At 33.9% G+C, this 19,000-nt stretch overlaps 1 protein-coding gene across 2 annotated transcripts in view; it reads right to left on the bottom strand.

Annotated features, from left to right (window-relative positions):
* Window positions 1-18,790, bottom strand: part of LOC149557073 (protein CYCLOPS-like) — a 164,085-nt gene extending 145,295 nt beyond the window's left edge. Inside the window, exons 1-2 of one of the 2 annotated variants that reach the window (XM_089831755.1) lie at window positions 17,156-18,790; window positions 5,114-5,169 (exon numbers count right to left, since the gene is read on the bottom strand). In XM_089831755.1, coding sequence (XP_089687881.1) covers window positions 5,114-5,169; window positions 17,156-17,503 — 404 coding nt within the window. In that variant the 5' untranslated portion in view covers window positions 17,504-18,790. The remainder of the gene's footprint in view (window positions 1-5,113; window positions 5,170-17,155) is intronic. The other variant, XM_089831756.1, reaches the window with a different exon arrangement.
* Between the last annotated feature and the right edge of the window lie 210 nt (window positions 18,791-19,000).

Raw genomic sequence — 19,000 nt, 5'->3', positions numbered from 1 at the left:
TCTCATTCCCAAAGCTCCTTACAGTTAAAATAGTGTTTCCTCCACCTGATCTCGTCTGGTAGCCTCATCCAATGATGGCTTCTTTGGAAGGGGGTGTTGTCTTTCTCCTTCGAAACGAGGGGTGGCTTGGGGAGTGAATAGTTCCTAGAGGAAGAAGAAGAGGATCTCTCCATGTCACATGCCTTCTTAATTGCTTCGATAAGCATAAGAAGGTTGAATCCCTTCACCCAGCCTTTTAGATGTTCCATCAACTCATCCATGAACAACCCAATCAATCATCTCTCTCAGATATCAGTTCCTAGTACTAATAGTTTCCAAAATATGCTGATATAACTGTTGACTGATCCAGATGGCCTCAACTACACAAACTCCTTAAAATTGAGCTTTGGATCTTTCCTGTCGAAGAGGTCTATCCACCTCTCCATGAATTTGGCATAGAAGATTATTTGATTATGGCAAAGGATAACCATTTCATGATGCCACCATTCATGAATGATCCCTTCCATGTGAACCATCACAAATTTGATTTCCTCATTCTCCAACATCGAGTTAGACTGGAAATATGTGTCCACCTTTTTTACCCATGCTCATGCGGAGATTGATCCAGATCCATCAAAGGATGACAAATTTACCTTGCCTATCTTTCATTTGAGGTCATCACTGTAGTGGCTACGACTCTTGCTGCCTGAATATCTTGTTCGCAGATCAACATAATCCTTGAAGGATATGTCTCCTTCGAAGTCTTTGTCCCTCTAATTTTACCTCAGCCACTCTTGCATCTCCTTGAAAGTGGGCTCTAGTTCTCTGCAAAGTGCTTCAGTTCTCAGCGAAAAGCTAGGCATCAATGGTTAAGAACGTGAATGTTGAGGGTTTTCTCTCCCCATGACAAAATTATCGCCACACCCATTTTGTACTCCATTCGTCTTCCCTTTTGCCAACCTCCGCAACATCTCTTCCATGAGTTGTTGGCGTTCTTCTCCTCTGACCACGGTGTCGTTGAATTGTGCTTAGCTTATGGTTATCTCTCTTAACAATGCCATGACTTCAGCGAAAGGAACCTGGGGTTCCCCCATTCTACAATGGAACGGTATCGCCTTTTGGTGTATACTTTGAGGGCCTTATGCATCCACGACCTAACAAGCTGGCAAATTCACCAGCTCTGATACCACTATGATATTTTGACACTAGTCCTAGTGTACACAATCCTCCTAACACAACTGAAGAACTCACTTAGAATGTTCTATTGCCAATCCTAGCGTGTACACACCCTCGCAGCACTCATACGGACTCACATCCTCAAACCAGAGTTGGTTTCATTTAGTTCCTCCCAAGCCCATACAGCTCCAATGCTACAACATACGACTAAGGAAATCAGTGAAGGTCATATGTCACACTCATATGGCTCAAAAAACACTGACACCAGACCCTTTTGTATGGACCAAATTGATCCTCCGAGACAACCATGTTCAGTCAAGATGTCCTACGCTCAGCAAACAACCCCATACAACCAGGAATATGGGCCCCATAGCAACTCAATTCATCGTATGGACTAGGATGCCGTACGGTCCTCTTCAGCCTTGTGTATGATCCAAGTTGTATGACAATTGGTTCTTCCTCGTGGATTGTTCCAACACTGAATTTATATGGGTATGATATCCATTGTATGTGAGTAGTAAAATAGATGAACAAAACAAGGAAACACAAGACAGATTTGTACAAGTGATTGGGGTTTATCTTTAATAGCGATGGCACTTCAGATTAATCAACGAGAATAGGGTGAGGAGTTACTCTTGCCGAAATTGTGGATGCCAAGTACGGAGGGTCTTTCACCTCCGAAATGGTAGAATACTTAACTGCAACTAGAAGTTCACATATACAAATAAAATATCAACTGTACATACCAAGGTTGCATGGGGACGGGTGTATCTAGGTACTTTGGGTATGGATACAAGTACAAATGCAGCTATTTTTCAAAATAAGGGACGGGGGTGCTTGGGTTCATCAACTTTTTTCCAATATAATTTAATACTTATAGAAAATCTGAAGGAATTGAGTCATAACAATGGTTTCTCAAAACAAGAACAGTGATGAAGTTTACAGATGTATTGTTTTCAGTTTCACATTTGCAATATGTTTGTCTTAATAATATATGCTAAATGTTTAGATGCATAATAATGAAGGCAGACTTCAAACATGAACAAAAAGATCATAAATCATATAACAATGACGTATTAATAAATGATAAACTTCTGACTTAAACAGTAATAAAGTTTATTGTTAATCAGTATTGTATCAAAGTTTCAAACTGATCAGATATTGAATGAAGCTTGATAAGCAACAAGCTGATATGCGAATAAAAAACCGTAACAAAAATCAGAAATCTTAATCAAGGTCCTTAGCTATGATGCTCTCCACTGAGTACCCAGTACTTGGGTCCGTGTGTACGCGTCCTAGGGGTGTGGGTACATGTACCTGTGCAACCTTGGTGCATACCTACAATGACCTACTAACCGGCCTTTAATATGGCTTTGAGGAAAATTCCTGAAGGATTACAAAGAAACAATCTATTATTCAAAAATGAAGAGTTATTTTCACTCCTAGAGCGGTAGGGGGAAATTTTGGTCTCAATTTGAAGTATAAAGACATAAAAGTTTTCAGAAAAGGTTTTTTTATGCAAAAACTAGGTCAGTTGAAATCATGTGATTTGGCCAACTGCCCAGCCCAACCCTGAATTGAAGCCAGCAGGCTGCCTTGCTTAAGGTGCCAACCTCCATCCCACATCCCCCTGCCAAATTGACTAAGCTACCGCCTCTTGGATGTCCAACCTAGAAGGGAAAACTCCTTTTCACACCCAAGGAGCATACTTTAACTTTTGGAGCCTAAGGGAATTTCAGCTATAAAAATATTCTTGAAGGCCAATGGGTCGGTCAAGTGTGACAGACGATCACACTCTACGAACAACGTTGTTTCATATTGTTTTGCAATTTGCCAGCTATGACTCCAAACTTCAAACAGCGAAATCTTCTTGTTTGGGACTCTTTTTATGGTGTCATTTTTTTTTTCTGTATTTTACCAGCAAGAATACAAATTTTTGCTATCAGATTTCTTTCTTACAGTACTAGAAACACAATCTTTGTTTTCTCATTTTGATTAGAAATTGTTGTAAATTTGCCTACTTATAATAGTTTGAGGGGGCAAATATTTTGTACATGCGCTATTTAATAAAATGTCACATAATTTTGGGGCTTGCATATTCTATTATTTTAAGAGTGGATTTCTACTTCTGTGCACTGTGAAACACTAAGCAGGCTTTTTTTTTATAGTATGCATTGATCAATGCACATCAAATACACAATCCTTTGCTACGATTACATTTGACATTAAATAAACTACCACTCGTGGAGTATATATTGATAACTTTTTCAGTCAACAAATTCTGTACTCCAATCAAAATGTTTTAACAAGTACCCTAATTTACTCAATAATTACAACATTGTTTATTGTCACATTTATCTGTTACTTTCCACGGAATTATATCATCACATTAAACCCCTAAGTGCCCTTTTATTGCTTGGATAATCCTTTAGCAGTATCCAGTGACATCAGATCATTGTATGATGCCGCCATAGATAAGCTTTTCAAAACTAATGATGCTTATGATTTATATGATAAAACACGAAGTGTAAGGACTCGGCAGCAGCCTCATCAATTTTTTCAGCTTACAATGAAATCTGTTATTTATAAAAAAGGCGGCTCTTTTGCATTCATGTTTGTGCAGCATTGTCATCTTTTTGTAGAATCTCATCTTTATAATTTTCCTTACTTCTTGGAGGGTAGATTTTTGTTTGATAAACATTCCCATTTGGATGTTTTTTGTGAATTCTTCAACTCTTTCACTTTGTGATGCAGCTTGTCCTATGGATCCTTCCATTAATACAATGATGGCAACTGTGATTCTCCTATAGATAAAATTACGGTACCTATTTTAAACCTTCCTGATGTCATGAGCATTTCTCTCTTAGAATATACATCTCCGTTTTTGTTGGCTTTCACAACAAATTTCCGAAACTCGTGTTCAGGATATCTTTGCTACCAAGTTCAGAGAACAATGAACTGCTTCCAGACACTTTGTGTTGCTTCCTTCATGTCCTACATATGAATGGGAAGACTCTTGGTGTGCAGCTTCAGCTATATCTCTTCTTAAAGGAGGAAACATAGTTTGTTGAAAAAGGACCTCTTTCAACATCCAACATTTGTCTATCTTTTTAACTTACGACTATTTGGTGCATTGATTTCCTTTCTAGACTTCCCAAGGAGTAGCAATGCATATGTCTCAGACATCTTAATTACCCTTGAATATTGTTATTTGAGTATCATTCTAGGTTACGGAAATTGTCCTGAGGAGGGCAGGCAGTGGCAGGGGCGGGGTGCATTTGAAGTTTTACCTTGTTCATTGAGCGTATTGCGACTAATGTGTGAGACTCGATTTATATATTTGTCTCTTTTTTAATTATAAACTCTAAATTGCACATAAAGAGGTCTGTTGGAATTATGTGTGCACCATTTTAATAAGTTCCGAAACTTTATTTTCCCACTTTTATGTGGCTAAGCAATTAGGGAAAACAATAACAATGCAACCTGGCCAGACAGAAAAAAAGGTAAGGCAATATGACCGGATGATTTTATAGTTGCTCTTAGAAATTCTATAAATTAGAGCTTGCTCCCCCACAAGAAAATAGGACGGAAGAAGGAAAAATGAGAGAAGATATATAATATGATAACTCCAGGATAATCTATTGAACCTATAAGAAGCCACAGTACAGCAATCTCTCAAGGTAATTCAAAACAAATAAACAAAAGAAAGGCATTTTGCGCAGTTTCCTAATGTCAAATACATTTAACCATGAGATGAAGGCAAGGTTTCTGACTGTAAATAGAAGTGTTGTTGTTCCACAAGAATCGGAAACCTTCTCAAGAACGAAAGGCCACCGTCGACTTTAAACAGGATAAATCCATATTTCCTAAATAGATTTATACATTATGCGCATCAATAACACCTAATATTGCTTTGACAAAACGTCAAGAACAGGTAAATAAAGGTCAAAATGAGGACCTTCGATGTGCTTGTTGAGTACGGGGAGCCATGTGTGTTGAATTGAAACCATGATTCTGTGCCAAGAGAAAAAAGAAAGTTAGCAATAATCCAAAAATCATTCAGCTGAATTACAAAAGACAATTCTTGACAGATACAACACCACGCTATACTGATCAAGCAGTAACTAAAATCTGCAGCTAGATTTTTTCCTTGAGCAAGGATAAGGTAATCATTCTAAATAGTATTTCTTATAATAAATAATGAATAGACATAAAGGGATCCATAAGAATTACAAAACAAAATAACATTTCTTTCGTAAGTGTGATGCTTATGTTATTTGTTAGAATCCTTAAAGTCTTCATTTATATTACCACATACCAAGCGTCTGAAAACCTAAGAAATGAATTCAGCCTGACCTTTGCTGCTTCCTCAGTCTACAGGCATACAAACTTGGATTTGAACTCAGTGCAATCAGAGAACCCTGCGTTTGTTTTAAGAAATTATCATCACTAGGTGCAGTTGATGATCTCGGTGTTCATTCTCAACCCAATCAGCGCACGTTGCGTGAACAAGTTGCCCAAGAGCATGTCTAGAACAGAATGCCACGAAATTTTCGCTTTTTACAGCGTCTTTGATCTTTTGAGCGGGAAGCAACCTTAAAGGATTTCCCAAGGAAGATTTAGTTATCTTGCACGTCGACTTAGCCATTCTTCGTTGTTCTTCCGTCAGGTACTAAGGCTATAGCTCAAGTTGACTGATGGTTTTTCTCTGTCCAGCGAATAGAACTTTAATTAGGGTTTTGACACCCCACAAGTATTTGGAAAATGATCGTAATCTGCCCCTTGAGACTGTTTTGGAAGTAAACTTCGATGCTCACACTGTTGGAAAAAATTATTGTAGTTCAAAATATAGATTTTCACAGTATAGAGGTGTTTTTGGTTTTCACCGTGTCATTTTTTTAATCAATATTTCAACTCGTCTCTGATCCACCATCATGAACCATCTAACATGAAAGTAGAAGTATAGTACTTGAAACATCATGATGTAATTTGCAGATAAAGGATTTAAATGGATGCAACATCGGCGTATCAGGGCAAATATGCTGATATCAGGCTAATGCCATGAGTCGTGACTATTTCCAGGTTTTATTTTGCCAAGGGCAACTCGTATCATGTGAGCAGCGGAAGCACGTCTAGGTTTGGACAGCTTCTCACTCTAGCAACCTTTTAGTGGAACAGTAGATGCAAGATTTGATCCAAAGAAAAAGCTTCTCGTTGTCATACAAAAAAGTTACGGACAAGTTTGTCATACAAAAAAGTTAGAGAACAAGTTTTTAAAAAGGTTCCTATATAGGTTATATAGGATAAAGTTTAAAGTTTAGTTAGGACCAGCTATTAAAAATAAAAATAGAGAGTGGTTGTCAATAGGCTCTTGGTCTATTGGTGAATTTATATGGTTGATTAGGAGTGCACCACGATCAAGGCTTGCTCAATGAAGGCTTTGACATCATAAGGGATGAGGTTGTGATCGTGCTCCAGGTGATCTTGACAGCATAAATGCCCCTCAATCCCTAGCCTAAGGCGAAGAGGTTTCAAGAATGAGAGGGCCCGTATCGGTTTCCTACATCATTTCAGTGGTGACCTTCGTTGGTTGGTAGCCTACAAGCCGCATGCCTCGTTGGGTTGCCTCACAGGTCTGAACCCTCCATCAAAAAAATAAAAAATACAGAGTGGTTCAATTGAGGGACACTCATCATTTCAAATAGAGACATATAGAGAGAAAAGACTCAAAAAATAGTAAGAAGAAAGGATTTACAAATTTTGCAAGATGGGTGTGATTGAAACTGAATGGTACTTTATCAAAGAGTGCACATTCTATGATGGCATGCCAATGCAAAGATAGACAACATGTGCATTTTAGTTGAGGGGGATAAGTTCACTCAAATTTTTAGTTTGATTGTCAAGATTCATAGTTGAAGTTCAGACATGGAAATGAATTTGGAGTTAGCTTAAGTATGTGATTCTGTGGTCCATTAGGTTGTTTGATCTTGTGTATGCAATAGCACTTACTCGCTTCTAAATTAAATGTTAGGTGATAAAGAGCATACTTGACCAATAACTTCAAATTTTATACTAGGGTGGGATGATTCATTTGTGGTATGTCCTACACTTATGTGTTTTAAGTCATTTGTGAGTCTATCTTCATTTCACATAGTTTGCTCTAGTAATTATCGTTATAGCATTTGTTGAAGTGTAATATTTTTGACAATAATGTACTAGTAGTTGACTTTAATGTTAATAATAATTATTCAATATTGAATGAAATATATTTATTAGATTTGAATACTAATAAAACATGACTTGGTGGATGGATCTAAAAAAAAAATTGTTCTTTTTGGACACCTTGACAAAAAGCATATTAATGTGGCATCATATTTGATGATGTGGCCCTCAAATCTTAATTATAAGTGAGAGCTTACCAAGTAAGCTGATGTAAAAATTGGAAATGATTTAAAATTTCCACAAAAATCAGAAATCTAAGAAGTGAAGTTAAGATGGTCAAATGCAAGGTCTTCTCTCCTATTTATTTAATGCTTAATATTTTTAATATTTTTAATAATATACTACTAGTAATTATAACTTTAAAAGTTGTTGAAGTTCATCATTAATAGAAGTGTATTTTTTAATCTAAAAAGCAAAGAGTGACATCGGATTAGTGCACAATAAAACGTGTTATGGACATTATTGTCATTCTAAGTTTGTTGGGAAGTTTTATTTTTTTGAAGATGACCTAAAATCTTAGTTATAAACAAGGAACATAAGCTGTAAAATATGAAAGTAATTTGAAATTGTCATAGAGGATTTTGAAAGGCATAAAGTTATGGAGATGTCTATGTATATAATATGCACTTGAATTTTGTGGGTCATCTATTAATTGGATAGAAAATCAAAAGATAGAATTTAGTGATTTTCAATTTAATTAATAAATAGCAAAAAATATTTAATCAAGTACATTCTATATGAACATAAGATTGGCTAAAGTTAGAGTTCTTAACTATTAGATCATCTCCCCTACTTATGATCAATTGTGTCAACTTAGAACCTCAAAAATAATTGCCTAAAAAAGGTTTAACATTTTGATTTTTTATAATAATTTTTTTAATTGAAATAAAAAGTCAAAAAAAAAATCATTATTTTAATAGATAGATATAGAATTATTTGATTGTATATTTTTAATATAATACTAATCATTTATTTATGAGAAGAAAATATTCAGGCTCATTTAAATGAGTAGATGAAATGCATGAATTAAACATAGAGTTTGAATTGCTTTTGATGTAAGATTAAATAAATATGACAAAGGAAAATGTCTAAAAGGCTACAATTACCACTCTTTTTTGTGAAATAAAGAATATCATGTAACTTCATAAAAGTACTTTAATTTAGATAATCAAAATATATAAGATTAAATCATTCAATAATCCAAAAAGCAAGTTAGAATTAATCCAAAAATCATTTCGCTGAATTACAAACGAAAATTCTTGGCAATGAACAAAAACTGCTATTTCTATTTACAATGATTATGGTCAATAAGATTCTTGACTTCATGAAAATCAGTAATGGTCAAAGCATACTCATTTGTTTAAAAGGAATAGTAGTTTCATTTTTTTTTAGTTTCTTAAAAGGAATCTTGTGCTATAAGTTTTTCTTTGACAATTATGAGGACAATTACCATTCATAAAAGTTCTATTTTTTATTAACAGTTTCTTCATATTTATTTCATTTTTAATGAAAGTTTCTCAGTTTCGAAATGCAAGTGAAATTCAAGTACTTGTTTAGTTTTAGTAATGATTCTAAATAAAGAAGTTGTTTATAAAAGCCAATTTAGCAGCAATTTGTTCTAAAATAGTTATGGTATCTCAAGAGTTTATGAAAAGTTTTTATAACCCTAACAAAGGGTTGTTGTGAATACAAAACATGGATAATCAACTCAATTTTTCCATTTATGAAGTAATTCTGGATCAAATCACAAAGTATGTTTGGTACTTTTGCATATACGAAAATATTTTCAAGAGTTAAAAGGAATAGTTCATTTACCTTATTTTAAGAGTTTGATTGTAATTAATCTGTATTAGTTTTATAACTGGATACTTGACAAGAGAATGTAATTAACTTTTTATATATCCTTATTCAAGGGAAGGTGATTGCGTATGAAAGTGTGTGAAAAAGAAATGTGACAGAGACACACAATCATTTTTTCTTGTGTATGGAATACATGATTTAGGATTTAAAGCAAAATACAAAATTGTATATGTATATAGGTGTGTTTTCTATAGAAGCATACAATTATATATGTATGCAACTTGGAAAGATTTATTGTAAAGAAAGGCAATAAGGGTTGTCACCTTGAGCAGTTGTAGTTGCTAATGTAATAGAAGATTTAAGAACCTAATAAACATGAGGGTTTCCCACTTAGAATAAAATTGTGTGTCACTTTTTGTGAGTTTGCTTATTCTATTATGATATCTTGTCTCTTATTTACTCTTATCAATTTTAATTGCATGCAACTATCTTTGTGTTAAAATTGTGCATATTTTTTTTATATCATCTATTATGATTCACCCCCGCACCCCCCCTCTGAAAAAAGTCAATACTTCCAACAATTGGTATCAAAGCATAGGGTCCATTACTAGGTCTTCCTATAGGGATTATCCAAGGACAACTTGAAAGTATAAATGGCACAAGCTAAGGGTGCTTCTCTTACTAGAGCCCCATTATTTGATGGCACCTAATTATGTTTTTTGGAAGGTAATGATGGAAGCCTTCATAAACTATTTGGATGTTCGTATATTAGATAATTTAAGAAACTCGATTTGATAATTTGAAGACGAATGAGGATGAATGCATAGTCACTTATTTCTTAAGAATTGATGAAGTAGTAAATGCTAGAAGAGGATTAGGAGAACATTTTGAACATGACATAGTTTCAAAGGTACTTAGAACTGTACTACCCAAATTTGAAACATAAATCTCTACCTTGGAAGAGAAGAAAAACTTCTCTAAAATGACTTTACATCAGTTACAAGGAATTTTAACTACCTGTGAAATGAGAATCAACAATCAAGCTAGTTCTACATCAAAAGAGACAACCTTTAAAGTTGAGAAACAAGATGAGAGTGATTACGACTTAACAAATGCTTTAGAAGCATTGCTAGTTAGACAAATGAAAAATAAATATCAAGGAAAACCATAATGTTTTGGCTATGGTCAATTACAAAACTTTGTTGCAAAGTGTCCCTATGTTGATCAAGATGAAAATGATGAGAAAATAGAAAAGTTTTCCAAAAAGAAGCCTCGGAATCAAAATAAAAGATTCAAAAAATTTCTTTTAAAATAGTCTCTTATCAAAAGAAGACTCAAATGATTCAAAAGAGGAATGAGAAGCCTTATTCATGGCTGAAATAATAAATGTTGGTAAATCAGAATCTAGTAAATTATAACCTTCATATGATTTAAATGAAGAAATTGATCTTGAGGAAGAGCTTCTTTGTTCTTTACAAGAACTAAAGAGATTAAAGAAACTAATCTCTAATAATGAAAATGAAAATAAAACATTGCAAGTTGAATTAGAAAAAATGCAAATCAGCTTATTGAGAATAATTAATTATTACTTGATGAAAAAGAAAAGAAACTGATTTCATTACAAAAACATATTGACCAATCCAATTTAAATGGGACAACAATTGAAAAGGAAAAGTCTTCAAAACAGGTTTCAAACTACCTCTTCAAAGGTCATTGTTTCAATTGTAATGGTTTTGGTCATAAGGCATATCAATGTAAGATGGACATTAATGAACATGGCTTTAAGAAAATAATCAAATGCTTCGAGTGCTTTAATTATGGGCACTTTGCTAATCACTATAAACTAAATTTAAAGTCTAAAAAGGTATGGAAACCTATTGTCATAAATCTCAAAAAGTCTCTTATTGTTGAAACATCCCTATTTGCTCATAACCTACAACTTGGGTTTTGGACAACGATTGTTCACATCATATGACTAGTTGTAAAAGGAAGTGTAAAACCCTAGAAAATTTTGATGGAGGATTTGTTCGATTTGGAGATAATTTAGGTGCATATATCATAGGATGTGGTTCAATGATTCTAAATTGAAGACACTCATATACATGATGTATATTATGCAGAGGGTCTAAAGCACAATATCCTAAGTCTCAGATAGATATGTGATAGTGGATATTCCATTTCTTTTGATGTTAAGGGATGTTCTATCAAGAACAGAAAGGGTAGAATGTTTGCTAATGGCTTAACAATAGGTGGTAGTCTCTATAATTTAATTGATTCTACAATTCAAGAATTGTTGTTGATTAATACTTGTCTTGTGAGTCAAATTCAAGAAAATTGGTTATGGTATAAAAGATTAGGACACCAAAATTTTGATAATCTTGCCAAAATCGACAAGAACAAAAAGGTTAGAGGTCTACCTCTAATTGGCAAACCAACAAATGTTTGTGAAGAATGTGTGAAAGGTAAGCAAATAAGAACTTCTTTCAAAACTAAAGAGTATTTATCAAATAGACCACCAAAACTTGTGCATACTAATCTATGCAGTCTAACTAAAACTCCACCCTTGAATGTTGAGAAATATTTCATGCTATTTGTTGATGATTACTCAAAAATGGTTTGGGTAACCTTTTTTAAACATAAGTCTGAAGCTTTTGAACACTTCAAAATATTCAAGAAAATGGTAGAAAGAGAAACTAGTCTAAAGTTAAAATGCATAAGATCAGACAGAGGTGGAGAATTCACCTCTCAAGAATTCATTGAGTACAGTGAAAAACATGGCATCAAAAGGCAGTATTCAACTGCCCATACACCACTATATGGTGTTATGGAAAGGAAATATAGGATTGCTAAATAAATGGCCAAAACAATGTTAAATGAAGCTAAACTACCTGACATATTTTGGAAAGAAATTGTTCATACAACTATATATATTCTAAACAGGGCTCAAATCATAGTAAGGACTGCTTACACTCCTTATGAATTGTGGAATGATAAAACAACAAATGTCAAGAACTTTAAAAATTTTGGTTGCACAAATGTTTTATTAGAAAAGATAATGATTCTTTAGAGAGTTTTGATTCAAGATCCGATGAAGGTATCTTCTTATGATACTCTACACATAACAAAGCTTTCAAATGCTATAATAAAAGGTTAACAAAGTTGTTGAAGTTATAAACATGATTTTTTATGAGAGTTCTTTGTTGAACCATAGAAATGAAAAGGATATTGAAGAAAACACTTTTCAAAGAATAAAACATGATTCCGATGGTCAAGAATCAGAAAATGGTGATCCAAAAGTTTCTGAGCAAAATGAACAAGAAACTTGTACAAATCCTCAAGAAACCAAAGTTTTCCTAAAAACTTGTTCTAGAATTATAGAAAAAAGACATCCTAAGTCTCAAGTTATAGAAGATAAAGAGGTAGGAATTTTAACTAGAAGGAAGTAAAAAATGATGAACATGCTCATATAGTAGAACATTTCTGCTTAATATCATATTTTAAACCAAAAGATGAGGCTGAAACACTCATAGATCCTTGATGGATGACTGCTATGGAGGATGAAATCAATCAAACTAAGAAAAATAAGACATGGGAACTTGTTCCTAGACCTAATGACAAAAATGTCATAGGTGGAAAATGGGTGTTTTAAAATAAACTTAATGAAGAAGGAAAAGTTGTAAGAAATAAAGCATGGTTTGTGTGTAAATGTTATGCTTAATAGGAAGGTAATGATTTCGGTGAAACCTTTGCACCAGTTGCAAGAATGGAATCCATTAGAATTTTCCTTGCATATGCTAGTTATAAAAAATTCATTGTTTATCAAATGGACATTAAAACAATATTCTTGAATGGCTATCCTGAAGAGGAAGTCTATATGGAACATCCAAAATTTTTGAATCTTTTGATTAACCAAATTATGTATATTCTCTTAAAAAGGCATTATATAATCTGAAACAAGCCCCTAGGGCTTGATATTCCAAGCTGGATAAGCATCACATTGCTAATGGCTTTATTCGTGGTAGTGCAGACAACACTCTCTATACAAAAGTTGTGAAAGATGATATACTAGCAATTGAGATCTATGTGGATGATATTCTTGTTGGACCCACTAATGATGATATGTCAAAAGAGTTCTCTAATATCATGGAATCTAAGTTTGAAATGTCACTTTTGGGTGAACTTGCTTTCTTTCTTGGCTTGCAAGTATCCCAACATGAACATGGTGTATCTTGTGTCAAACAAAATATGCTAAAAAAATGTTGAAGAAATTCAACATGGCTGATTGTAAATCTGTCAACACACCTATGGAAACCAATTGCAAATTAGTTAAGGAAGATGATTCTCCTTCAATTAATCAAACATCATATATTCATGATTGGCAGTTTGTTGTATCTTATAGCTTCTAGACCTAATATAATGCAAGCAATATGTATGTTCTCTCGATTTCAATTTGCTCCAAAATAGTCCCATCTTAATGCAATTAACCTAATATTTAAATATATATTCAAGGTACTCTTGATTTTAGCTTATGGTATCCACAAAATAATGATTTCACTCTGGTTGGATATATAGATGTAGATTGGGGAGGATATGAGGATAAAAAGAGCACTAGTGGTGTTACATTCTTTCTTGGTGACTGATAGGTTTCCTAGCACAACAAAAAATAGGAATGTGTCACCTTATCTACTTGTGAATCTAAACTTGTTTTTGCTACAACATGTTGTACATAGTTGATTTGGATGGATTATCATTTATCTGATTTAGGCATTCGAGTAAAAAAAACCTATTACTATTCTATGTGATCATATGAGTGCTATATAGTTATGCAAAAATCCAATCATACATTCTCAAACCAAATATGTTCCTGTGAAACTTCATTTTCTTCGTGATAAAGTCATTGATAACAAGTTTCAATTGGTATATATTCCTACTCAAAGGTAAGTTGTTGATGTTTTCACCAAACCCTTGGCCTGTGATAGTTTTGAGCAGTTTCGTTCAAGGTTGGGAGTTATCTCTCAATCTCTCTTGCAATAATCAACTCCAAATGGGGGAGTTTGTTTATAGGTTTATATTCCTATACACAAATCATTTTTGTTTCATAAAGACATATTTACTAGTGTCCTTGACGCAAAATGGGGGAGTAAATATCTTCTTCAAATTCTTAATATTTGGTTTAGATTCTTGAGATAATTTATTTTTTCTTTAAAGTTTGATCCAGATGATAAACACAAACACTTCGTGTCTCGGCTCATGTTATTGACAGTTTGGTATCGCTCATGGTATTGATAGTCACTTTGTGCCTTGGCTCATGGTATTGGCAGTGTGGTATTGCTTATGGTATTGACAAACAATAATTGCAGCAATGACAGTAATACAGTGATATTTTGTGTATTTGATATTCATAATGACAATTATTAGTTTGATGTTGATATGAACAGTTCACTTCAGGATGTGATCTTCATGTAATATGAACAGGTATATATGTTATGTTCTTCATGACACTTCATTTGCTATATTTTATATATCATAATCACATTCTCTCAAATGTATGTGAATGATATCATGTAGTCAAGTATGTATATTCAACTCTTTCTAAATATACTAATTTGTGTATATGAATTGATCCTAAAACCATTCATTTACATTTGCCTATATATTATGATGTATGAAATGAGCAAACGATTTTGCCTCAAGGACAAATGGGGGAGTTTGTTAGAAATAAATTTGTCCTTGATGCAAACAAATGTAAGAGGTGGAAATTTTTTTGTTGACAAGCCAAACAAATGTGTATTAACCTTGACAACAATGATGTAGAATATATGATATTTTATGTGCCGACCAACGTGATGTTTGTAAGCTCTATTAAATACTTGACAATCAACATGAACATGGTTATTTACCTCCATGGTTACTTTTGAGTTGAGCTAATTAACCACGATGAACACTTAATTAGGTTCCAAATATGCCATTTGGCATACTTCTATGGTGGACTTGAAAATTTGGTAAATTGAATTAAGTTCTCAATTGAAAAAGGTAAAATAACATTTTTGTTTTGGTTCTTTGAAACAAACCCTATTCAGGGTCGCCACCATGAAAGCTATTCAACTTCAGGGATGCATGTTTTATTGACAAATGTTTTGTGGGTTTTTTGATATTATAATATGGCCCTTTTAATGTCTCTACTGCAATATTTTTTGAGTCATTTGCATAAGGTAAATGAATGCTCTATTTTGGATCACCTTTGGGGCTTTTTTGTTGTAATGCCTCGTTCTTGCATCAAAAATAAGGGTTGAGAGAAAATTATGTTAAAATTTTATCTTGGTCTTCCTTTGAAAACTTACAATTGCTCTTGTATACTCACACATTGTGATTGGAATATGAATGTTTTTGCATATGTTGTTTTTGAGAGCGCTCAAAGACTGAAAAAGGAAAATGGGATTATGTTCTTCATCTTCGAAATAAATTTTTGACAAGTGAAAGGTACTTGGTTCTTAATCAGGCTCACTTGGTATGCTTCATATTGTTCCTATTTATGAAATGGAACAAGAGTTTAAGGTTTTCCTCAAGGATTTATATTTACAAATGATTATGGTCAATAATATTCTTGTTTTTGTGAAAATCATTAATGGTCGAAGCATATTCATTTGTTTAAAAGGAATAGTGGTCTCATTTTTTGATTTTCTTAAAAGAACTCTTATGCTATAAGTTTTTCTTTGACAATTATAAGGACAGTATTGTTCACAATAGTTCTATTTTTAATAAACAATTTCTTCATATTAATTTTATTTTTAATGAAAGCTTCTCAGTTTCGAATTGCAAGTGAAATTCAAATACTTGTTTAGTTTCAGTAATGATTCTAAATAAAGAAGTTGTTTATAACAACCAGTTTAGCAACAATTTGTTCTAAAATAGTTATGGTATCTCTAATGAGTTTATGAAAAGCTTTTATAACCCAACAAAGGGTTCTTGGGAAAATAGATCATGGATAATCAATTCAGTTTTTTTGTTTATGAAGTAATTCTGAATCAAATCATAAAGTGTGTTTGGTACCTTTGTATATACGAAAATATTTTCAAGAGCTAAAAGGAATAGTTCATTTACCTTGTTTTTAAGGGTTTGATTGTAATAAACTTGTATCAGTTTTATAACTGAATACTTGACAAGTGAATGTAATTAACTTTCTATATATCCCTATATCATGGAAGGTGATTGTATAAGAAAGGGTGTGAAAAAGAAGTGTGACAGAGACACAATCATTTTTTCTTGTGTATGAAATACACGATTCAAGATTGAAAGCAAAATACAAAATTATATATGTATATAGGTGTGTGTGCTACAAAAGCATACATTTATATATGTATGCAACTTGGAATGGTCTATTGTAAATAAAGACAATAAGGGTTGTAGCCCTGAGCAATTGTAGCTGCTGATGTAACAAGATTTGAGAAACTAATAAAGATGGCAAGTTCCAACATAGTGGTTTTTTTTCTATGAGAAAACCGAAAAATTTTGAGGATTTCCCACTCAATACAAAATTGTGTTACTTTTTGTAAGTTTGTTTATATATCTTATCTCTTATTTAATCTTATTCACTTTAATTACAACTATCTTTGTGTTAAAATTGTGCATAAAAAGTTTTATAGCATCTATTCTGATTTACCCACTCCCCCTTAGAATAGTCAATACTTCCAACAATAAGATACTCGACTGAACTCAGTAGTAAATGAATAAACAAAAGTATAAAAATAAACCTATTACGAGATTTCCTTCTCTGATGTAATTATAACTATATATATTATTGTGTAAACATGTAGCCTTAATAGGTTTATGCATCTTGTAGTGTAAGCAAATGTGGTGTTCGGTGGCAAAGGATGTTTGACAAATTCACATCATTCAAAATTAGTTGCCAAATAAGAAGAGTAATTACTGTGAGCAAAAGCTCCTCGGGTTCATAAAAAGAGGAGGAACAAATTCTCACCTCTGCATTCATAAGCCAGCTATTGAAGAGTTCTTCACTGTCCGCTCTCATAGCATGAGGCAAACTCTTAAATCCCACAGCTTCCATTGTCGGTGCAGCCATGGAGATTGATCCTTCCATTACTGATTTCAAAAATATTTCTTCACTGGATATACGAAAGTATGAAGAAAAATCTCTCTGCTGGCCCTCTGCCTCCATGTGATGTTTGTCTGTACGAGATTCAGACTGATTGTTCACTACAATGGCCTGTGAATGGGATTCAGGCTGACCATTTGCTCTTGGCTGAATCTCATTGGACATATTTCTTATATCTTGCCGCTCTGTCACATCCATTACCAATTTTCCCATTGCTCTAGAACAAATACTTGTAGCCTTTTACCACAATCCCAATGATAAATTTTAAATAAACCATACCATTGACATTAATATCTCTTCCACTTCCTCCCATTAGAGTATTACAAAAAACACATTAGCTTTTGTTTCCTTCCAGACAACCGAGTGAAATCCTGATCAAGATTTTCATCACTCCATAATCAGATTATTGTGTTTATATGAGAAACACATTCGCCCACCTGCCCTGATTTCTCCAAGCTGCCCTTTTTGCTCCAAGCTGCCTTCCTTGTTTTCTCCAAGCTGCCCTGATTTCTCTAAGCCCACCTGTCCTATTTGCTGCAAACTGCCCTGTTTTCTCCAATCCCACCTGCACTATTTGATCCAAGCTGCCCTGTTTTCTCCAAGCCCACCTGCCCTACTTGATCCAAGCTGCCCTGTTCTCTCCAAGCTGCCTTATTTGCCAGGATTCCACCTACACAAGGTTTACTCTCTTGCCCGGGATTGAATTCAATTTCCACTTCTGATGTTTCACCGACTTGAATGCAAGAAAACTGTGAAAAACAACATCATGCCAAGCTCCATAGCTGAATCAATAAAACCCACCAGCAAATTCAAGTATTGATAACATGATAAACTACAATAGGAGATTAGCGGGACTCTCAGCAACAAGTTAACTTCCAGTGGAACACAAACTGCTTATGTTGCGCCATGAAATTGTTTACAATCTTTCCTCCCAATTCTAAATTGTTTCATCGTTATAGGAGCTTCCAAACACAAATTCCACATAAAGTGTCGGCCCAATTCTCTACCTCAAATGATGCAAAAACAGACTCTTGTGAAACTCAAGAAAAGGAATTGGGCTCATTTGTTATGCGTACACCGAAGATCAAAGAGCGAAACCCTCAACAATGATGAATCATGGGTTGACCATGGTTTCCTTTTCTCAGCTACCCAGATTGCTTCAGATTGTTTTCAGTCTCTCCAAACCTTCAACAAAGTATCAGATCATGTTTTAGACGCTAATCTACAGTAAAGGAATCCATTAAGGGCGCGTTCTATAGAGGATTCCTTTTCTCTAATTTTGTCAGGGCTTGTGAGAGTGGGCATTTAAATATTGAAATAAGCGCGTAAGTTCCCACCAAAATCAGATGTTGGGTTCCCATCGGAGTTGACCGAGAGATGATTTTTGTCCCCGGCCTCCCCAGTGATGTTGTACTGCCAATTTTATACTCATTGCGAATTCAGAGGTTCCGCAATGTACTCGTCAAGGCATCTTATGAATTATAGTAAAGCTATTTCTGTGACCGGCTGTGCTGCTATATATTTCTTTTTAAATTCGGGCCAATCCTTTGATAGTTCCTGTTTTCCTCCATTGTTGTTTTTGTTTTGTTTTGTTTTTAACTTGGGATTCACAGGTATTTCTTATACCCGCTAAAAGCTGATACCTGCCCCACAAAATTGCATAGATTCACATTTATTTATTTGTACATCTCTTCGAAACCCGTTCGATCC

The sequence above is a fragment of the Cupressus sempervirens genome, chromosome 5 (assembly GCF_028749045.1).
Source record: "Cupressus sempervirens isolate cs-2001-9-10 chromosome 5, ASM2874904v1, whole genome shotgun sequence".
NCBI lineage: Eukaryota > Viridiplantae > Streptophyta > Pinopsida > Cupressales > Cupressaceae > Cupressus > Cupressus sempervirens.
This window is presented reverse-complemented; position numbering and strand designations above follow the sequence as displayed.